The sequence below is a fragment of the Porites lutea genome, chromosome 7 (assembly GCF_958299795.1).
Source record: "Porites lutea chromosome 7, jaPorLute2.1, whole genome shotgun sequence".
In the NCBI taxonomy this organism is placed as follows: Eukaryota; Metazoa; Cnidaria; class Anthozoa; order Scleractinia; family Poritidae; genus Porites; species Porites lutea.
Genome location: NC_133207.1, coordinates 9,761,170 through 9,769,147, shown reverse-complemented (window position 1 = coordinate 9,769,147; position 7,978 = coordinate 9,761,170). Strand labels below are relative to the sequence as shown.

Here is a 7,978-nt window from a genome sequence, read left to right as displayed (position 1 = left end):
ATGTTTGCTGTGTTCAAATCGCTGTCATGGAAGTGTTCACGACGTGGCAATAACAACTATGAATATTCAACCTCAAAGGCAAACTTTCTTTGTTTGAGCCAATTGCTAGGTTTTTCCCAGATGTTGTAGGCAAGGAGCTGACATTTTATTTTCAATCACAGGAGACAATTTGGCGGAGCGGCTCAATCCTTCGAAAGTTTGTTTGTTCTTGTTCACGCTTTAACGTAATTAGTTCCAACAAGTGGTGAGACTTAAATATGTTTAAGTCTGTATCTGTTCACCGGATAGCCGTGCTGCTACTCGCTCTAACGATATACGGAGCTCACGTGAAAGGAGACGAAGAGCTAGGGGACACGGAGAATCAGAAGGAAGCGAGTTCGGGACAAAATGCTGAGGTGGATAATGATAGCTGGATAGAGAACCTGATGTGGAACCTACTTGGCTATGCAACAATTATCGTCCCCGCGGCTTTTATCATCCGTATGCTCAAGAACTCAAACTTTAATGAACGAAGTGGTAAGATGTTTGTTCGTGCTACGTGTACACCCTGTACATGATTAATTCACACCACCATCAGTTCGCTGTGCTTAATTGTATCTTGTTTAAAAAAGTTGTGTTGTGTGATTTGCATTTCCGGACCTGTTTATTTAATTTTAGACGAAGGTTTCTCTACGTGTTGCCAATGAACCGTGGCCGTAGTAGCTCGATAAGCCAGCAATCATTCCTTCACCCTGCTCTATTTTCATTTCTTTTTCTAACATAAATTTATACTTAGAAAATTAAGCTTGTTATTCCAATGAAAAAAATAGCAGAGGAAAGGTAAGGGTCACAGGTCGCTTGCTGTCATTGGCCTTTCTCAATAAGTTAAAGCCCACAAGTAAAAACAAAAATTTTTAGACCTGGCCAAATGAAAGCTTGTCGCTTACAGATGTTGACAGTCAGGACAGTTAAGTACTTGTGTCAAGGGTAAACACCCTAGTTTGTACCTTTGTGTTGGACAAACAATTCTTATAATAACATTAAAAGTTTCTTAAACTGGACAGTGTTTTAAGGCCAAAGCATGTGTACATATGTGATTGATTGTTTTGGTATGTCCTGAAATACAGACTACAGACGGGGGACATAAGTATTCGTCACTTTCAATATGGCGGGTTTGTTTACATTTTACGTGCCCTAGTTTTAACACCGTTTGTGGCAAATCTAACTTTAAAATCATCTTAATATGTAGTGAGATGACCCTTCATTTCAATGATACAATATTTAGGCGTTCAGGTATGGACTGGTAAAGGTTTCTTATATAATCCAATTCAATGTTCTGTGGCACACTCTGGATTTCACACAGAAGATCGTTTTTGGTAGTGATATCTACGACGGACTTTTTTTTTTTTTTTGTGGGGGGGATGTATCTCTCTCATCTTCATGTAGAGCCAGATATTTTCTATTATATTTAAGTCTGGTGATTGTGCTGGCCATTCCATTGAGGTTACTTCGTTTTGATCTTTGTAATTTTCTACAGTGTCGGCTCTGTGAACAGGCCCATTGTCATCCATGAACAAGTATTCTTTTCCTTCAAAATACCAGACAATTACTGACCATAAGTTTTTGTCTAGAATGTCAATGTATTTGGCAGACTTGATGTTGCCTTCAACTGCAGTCGAAGTTTCAACTCCATCATAACAAATACATCCCCAGATTATCAAACTTATCTTCCGTTCAGAGCGAGAACAAATAAGATGTGGGTTGTACTTTTCATCATCTTTTCACCAAATGTTGTTTGTACCGAGCATAATCTGACTTTCATCTGAAAATATTACTTTTTTCCAGTAGATGTCTACTGTCCGACCTCTTCGCTCTTTACACCACTTGACTCACTTTTTTCGATTCGCTTCCCGAACCACCATTTTCTTTTTTGCTAACCTTCTTTTATACCCCTCCGAATGCAACACCCTTTGCACGGTTTTCTGGCTGAAAGTCTTTGTTTTGCACTCATTTAGCTTTGCAGTAATGTCCTGTAAGGTAAGTCGTCTGTTACTTTTAACCAAACGCTTTAAAGCATTTCTGTCTCTATTTGTGAAACTCCTTTTTCTGCCACTTCGCGTCAAAGTCTCCACTGTGCCAGTCCTTTGGTACTTGCTTAGAACGCTCGTGATAGTCGTTCTTGGAATGTTCAACATTCTTGACAGTTCCGCTTTGTTTTGCACGGATTGTGACAGAGTAATAATTAATTCTTTCGTCTCTGTGGACAGTTCAGCACCTTTTCAGCTCATGAGAGCTGAAAATAAATTCTCATAAGCGAAAAAATATATATATATATATATGACCCTTTTATAGTGACCTAACCTTGAACTTAATGTTGAATGACTGAATAAGCATGGTGTCAAAACACAAGGAGCTCTTATTTCTTTTCCATCAGGAACTGTGCAGTTTTTTTCGTGCTCTTGGTCGGATGTTTTTTTGTTTCTCTTTTTGCTAATTTTCCCACCTTTATTGACCAAATGCGCACCCTGCATCAAGTTTTCCTGTTGACAGTGTGTACAACGGGGGTAAAAATTTCGCGCATCTTTTTTGAAAGTGACAAATACTTATGTCCCTTGACTGTATTTCTTTTTGCTTTCTTAGGAACCGGCTGCTTGTTCCGCTCAATTCAGCTGTGCGTGTTTGGTACTCCTCATGTAGAATCTGCAGATGTTGAAGAGGGTGGTAACAGAGTAAGTTCTTCAAAGGATGAAAGCTCACCTCCTTCAAGTTTTTCTCAAACAAGCATCAAGCTCTTACTTTGTGCAGCTGGTTTGCAATTGTCATACCTCACATGGGGTGTCCTACAGGAGCGAATAGTGACACGGACTTATGAAGAGCACCTTCCAGATGGCTCAGTCAAATTAGTGAAATTCACAAACTCTCAGTTCCTAGTATTTGTTAATCGTTCACTTGCTTTAGTTGTAGCATCAGTTTGTATATTATTCACTCGCCAGCCACGCCACACTGCACCCCTTTACAAGTATTCCTATTCATCCTTTTCAAATATTATGAGCAGCTGGTGTCAATATGAGGCCCTTAAGTATGTCAGCTTTCCAACCCAAGTTCTTTGTAAAGCATCCAAGATCATTCCAGTAATGATCATGGGCAAGATAGTGTCCAACAAATCCTACCCCTACCACGAATATGTTGTTGCTGTTCTACTCTCTGCAGGCGTGAGTCTCTTTCTCTTGGCGGCAGATCCATCAGGGAAGCGAACATCTGCTGCTACCACTTTTTCAGGAGCTATAATACTTCTGGGATACATGGCATTTGATAGTTTCACTTCCAACTGGCAATCAGAACTGTTCTCAGTATACAAGATGTCAACCATCCAAATGATGTTTGGTGCAAACCTGTTCTCTTGTCTCTTCACAGTATGGTCAATGATTGAGGGTGGAAATTTTTTATCAGCTGTTGGGTTTATGATGAGCCACCCTGAGTTTGCCTACCATGCCACAATACTGTCACTGGCTTCAGCGACAGGGCAGCTTTTTATTTTTTACACGATACAGTCTTTTGGGCCAGTTGTGTTTACCATCATCATGACCATTAGAATGATGTTGAGTATCATGCTGTCGTGCATTATTTATAATCACCCATTGTCTGTTCAAGCTGTTTTGGGGGTTATTGTTGTCTTTGTTGCTCTGTTTTTGCGTGTGTATGCTAGGTATCGTGCAAAACCGTCTACAAAGGGGTAACTGTTTGTATCAAGACAATGTTATCAGAAGATAAAGAATGCTGATTAATGTATGACCTTGTTAATAACTGCAGATATGGTGTTGAATTTTTGTTTAACCGCACAGTTTCAATCTTTCAGTAAAATTTTGTACTGTAGAAGATTGTTAAACAAAATGCTTCTTAACCCTTTAACACCCAATAGTGACCAATATCAATTTTCTCCCAACAAGATCCATATATTGTCAAGAGAAATTGTTTATAAGAATTGATCAATAAAGTGATCACCAGAGAGAAAATGCTTTGATTTTTTATAACTCTCTCCATTCATCTCTAAGGAAATGTATGTATGGAGATCAGGCTGAAGAATTTGAATCTGGCTACTGGGGCTTAAAGGGTTGATTTGTAGTTAGATTGGAGTTGCCCATCTCAGAGGAATTTTGGCTTTTGAGGTAAAGCTCACAGAACCTTACAGGGACTTATACCCTCAGTTAATAAAAAAAGCATCTTTAGACATGATAAATTTCTTTGCTAGCATGTGCTTATAATAATCTATTATGATGTGACATATTATGGCATGTCTGCATGGAAACAAAAATATGCTGCTATAAATATATGTATTCTGTTATTTAAAAATATATTAATGAATGAGGCTGGGTATCTTATGAAGAATTATGGAGTTCGAGGAGGGTGTTATCCATCGAGGCCATAGGGCGAGGCGGATAACACCCTGCAAGATCTCCATGATTCTTCATATGATACGAATGCAGAATTGAATAGTTGTTTTATTATTCATTCAAAATAATTCCAAGTTTAAAAACATAGCTAAAACATGCTTACCTCCATCGGTGTTAAGTTCATCTTCAATAGTGTATGTTTCAGTTTGTCCAGCTCCGCAAATGTTCTCCAAATAGCTGATGTTGCCCTCCGAGTTGTCTTCTTGCTGGTTTTGCTAAGTCTTTAGCTATTATTTCGCCTAGTTCCAGCTGTGGTTCTTACTCTTGAAATGAGTGAAGTGTTGGCCATTTTTGTTTTCACAACCAAAACAACTCAACTTTGTCCCCAGGTCTTCTCGGTTAATGATGCATTTACCTGTAGCGGGCTGCATTTTTTACATCATTTCCTCATTAAACACAAAATTCTTCCAAATTTGGTCATCATTAACTGGTTATAGTGAATTATGCATGAGCTGTTAGCAAATTAGAATTGGGGAAATATTTTCAATGAATAATAAAAATAATTATTTAATTTTCATGGGGAATGTATGGCCCTAAGTTTATAATATAAGGATTATATATTATATATACATAATAATTACAAATAAAACTAAAACTTTCATTAAAATTATGTTAATTAAAAATTAATTAATTTTACTTAAAACCAAAACTTTAATTAAAATAATTTTAATTAAAGTTTTAGTTTTATTTGTAAGAGTCTAACTTCTCCTTTACAAGATAAGCAATATGGGGAGAAAACAGACACTTGTCTATAAAAGTTACTTGTACATGTAGTTCTCTTTTATGCAACTTGCAAGCTTAAAGATGTGAGATATGCGGGATGATGCCTGTCTCTTATCCTGTTACCAGTATTGATAGTACAAACAATTAAAAAGAAGTCAATGGTGCTCAGTACTGAGCGGGTGTTTTGGCAAATTGTACAAGGTACTTCGAAACAGAGCTGAAAAAGCTGAAATTGCACCAAAAGACTCAGTGTAGTAAGTATATTGGATGTGAAATGATAACTTTCATCACTGGGTTCCTTTAGGCTACAAGTTATGCAGTGTAATGAAAACCATATTTTTTAGTTTGATTTATAATAATAAAAGACTGATGTAGATAAAAAAAATACTTTACCTGATATAAATATCCACACTTACAGACAATTCACCCAAAACTGGGCTTTTTTACGTTTTACTAACTTCAAAAGGAGGAAATATAGCTTTTCCTTCCCCATCCCTTTCATGCAATGTTGTGCCGATGTTCGAGCTACCTATAGAAAACAACAAGCACCCCAACTTTGAATGGAGGGGACAGGGGAGGGGCACGGATTCTTTTGTTCTTCTAAGTTACCCTATTTGAGTACAATGTCTCAACAAATTGTCACCGATTGTAGATTTAGATTTACATTTAACTGACCTGAAAAATACATACCCTGCCAGAAAGCTCTCCATTTAGAGTGCATGAAAGTCAAAGTTTGTGGAAGAGTGAGCCACCCCTTTAATGATTCTCACAAAGTAAACTTGAAAGCAGGCTAGCAAAATAACCCACTCCCCCCTGAAGCACCCATATACATGTACTACTAGTGACATCATCAGTTTTAACAGACAAGAACAACTTTGTCATCTTACTTGTACAGAAGGATTAGAGATATTTCAAAAAAATGCCAGAATGAGACCAGAGAAAAGGCAAAGCACCATATAAACTTGACTCCACAATTTTGGTGACGATCTTACAATGTTCCACTATCCACCTGCATTTTTTTCCATCTGATCCTACACTTTATGTATGATACTAAAAGCTTCCCCCAAAAAACTTTTCCCAACGAAATGAACTTACATGTACTAACTGCCCAGCAAGAGAAAACAAGGCAAGAAAAGCAAAACAAAAGGGGCTGGAGAGAAAGCAAAAAGAAAAGGCCTCAAAACTCGGCTTTCTGCCCTGCATGCCCAAACTTTGGAAGCTATTATTTTGCACTTGGAATAGAAGCTCATGAAATGCTAAACCTACAAATGGCATTGGGGAATTTTTTGGCTCTTAATAGCCAAACAGTAACCTGAAAATGGCTCGACTAGTTTCAAAAAGGGTTTTCTAGTGAAATTCGCAGGAGGGAATGGGTTAAAATCATGTTGGTTTCCAACCAGGGAGCAGGGAGAGGAGGGACTCTTGGGTGGGTACATATTACCCAGGATTTGAAATTTCAACCCTGTTTTTGACAAATTTTTCCTTGTCACTGATACCCTGTCTGTAAATATGTCATTTCTAATATGACTCCCCCAAGACAAATTTTTAAAACTAGCTCATTACTTACTACTTTCATTACAGGAAAATATAAGACTGAGGCCAAGATGTATAAAAGTATTGACTGAGCGATGGCGAGGTCAATACATCAAAGCCAAGGTCTGAGATTTTTCTGTAATGACCAAACAGATGGGGTTAATAAGCTATTTATTTTATGGCCTTTTCATTATGCACCTAAACCAGCAAAAAACCAACAACTGGCCAGCAGATAACTTTAAAAATGAGTTATACACTTGAGCCCATGATACAGTCAGGTGACACTGGTCAACGGATGCTATTTTTGACAGCTGTCAATTGTCCATAACGTGGATATCAATAAGGATGGCTACCACACGCCTTGGACACCTAGTTAATAATACCTGATCATTACAAGAAAACAGCCAATCAGAGTGCCCATACTCTGCAGTGGAAATATCATATGGAATTCCAAGAACTCTCCTAAAGATCAGCCGGTCCCAACATTGTAATCTTTTTTGGCCGGTACATACCGGTACTCATGGCACTTACGACCCCCTTAGGTTCCCCACCTCACAAATAAATGAGGACTCTGCGATTTTGGGGCTACAGTCATAAATCAAAGTGTAGCCACTATGCCGTCAAGTGAGTGAGTACACCAACTCCTATAACAGTAGCGCATATAATTCTGTAGAACTATATCCTTGCTCACTTATAACACTTATCATGATCTTGCTTTGCTTTGATAAGTTTCTGAACACGGTCGAGTACGATCTCGTTGCTACATCTACAGCAGTCAGGGTCATAAGGTGGCTCCACTAACAACACTCCCATAACAGACAGCAACGCACTGTTTTCAGAGTATTCACTAACAGGAACTCTGTTACGAGAAAGCCAGTCCATTAAATCCTCTTTCCTTTTCATCAGCTCTTCCTGAGTATATTGGGTATCCTTCGCATCTCCGATGAAATCAGTTAACTGACGGCGCGGTCCTTTGCTGGATTCAGCGTCTTCCTCCAAAACAACCCGTGAAATCGAATGTCCTAACACAAAAGTGAGTTTCTTAGAAGTTTCTGTCGAGTGTTCAGTTTCTTCTTCTAGAACGACAGAGTGAGTCACTGGATCAATAGCGAATACCCATCCTACCCTTTTGCTGCTATCAGAGAGATAAATACTAATCTTTTTGTTTGTAAATTTCTGTAAAGCGACGCATGAAAGTGCTGTCCATCTTTTGTCGTTCTCGTCCGCCATTCCGTTTTACGCTCAACGTTCTATATATGGCACTTGAAATGTAACACAGCGTATACTAAGTA

General features: G+C 38.3%; 2 protein-coding genes across 2 annotated transcripts; one reads left to right on the top strand and one right to left on the bottom strand.

Annotated features, from left to right (window-relative positions):
• The first annotated feature begins 152 nt into the window (after window positions 1-152).
• Window positions 153-5,538, top strand: LOC140944303 (adenosine 3'-phospho 5'-phosphosulfate transporter 1-like). Its single transcript, XM_073393459.1, has 2 exons — window positions 153-516; window positions 2,620-5,538. The coding sequence occupies exons 1-2, from the start codon at window positions 258-260 to the stop codon at window positions 3,714-3,716; spliced, it is 1,356 nt and encodes a 451-aa protein (XP_073249560.1). The 5' UTR covers window positions 153-257; the 3' UTR covers window positions 3,717-5,538.
• Window positions 5,539-7,373: 1,835 nt separating this feature from the next.
• Window positions 7,374-7,918, bottom strand: LOC140944430 (gem-associated protein 6-like). Its single transcript, XM_073393574.1, has one exon. It carries the CDS (start codon window positions 7,914-7,916, stop codon window positions 7,374-7,376), a length of 543 nt encoding a protein of 180 aa, XP_073249675.1. The 5' UTR covers window positions 7,917-7,918.
• Window positions 7,919-7,978: the final 60 nt, after the last annotated feature.

Coding starts and splice junctions, on each gene's coding strand:
- LOC140944303 (XM_073393459.1), top strand. CDS start 258: ATGTTTAAGTCTGTATCTGTTCACCGGATAGCCGTGCTGCTACTCGCT. Junction 517..2,619: donor AAACTTTAATGAACGAAGTG/GTAAGATGTTTG, acceptor TTGCTTTCTTAG/GAACCGGCTGCTTGTTCCGC.
- LOC140944430 (XM_073393574.1), bottom strand. CDS start 7,916: ATGGCGGACGAGAACGACAAAAGATGGACAGCACTTTCATGCGTCGCT.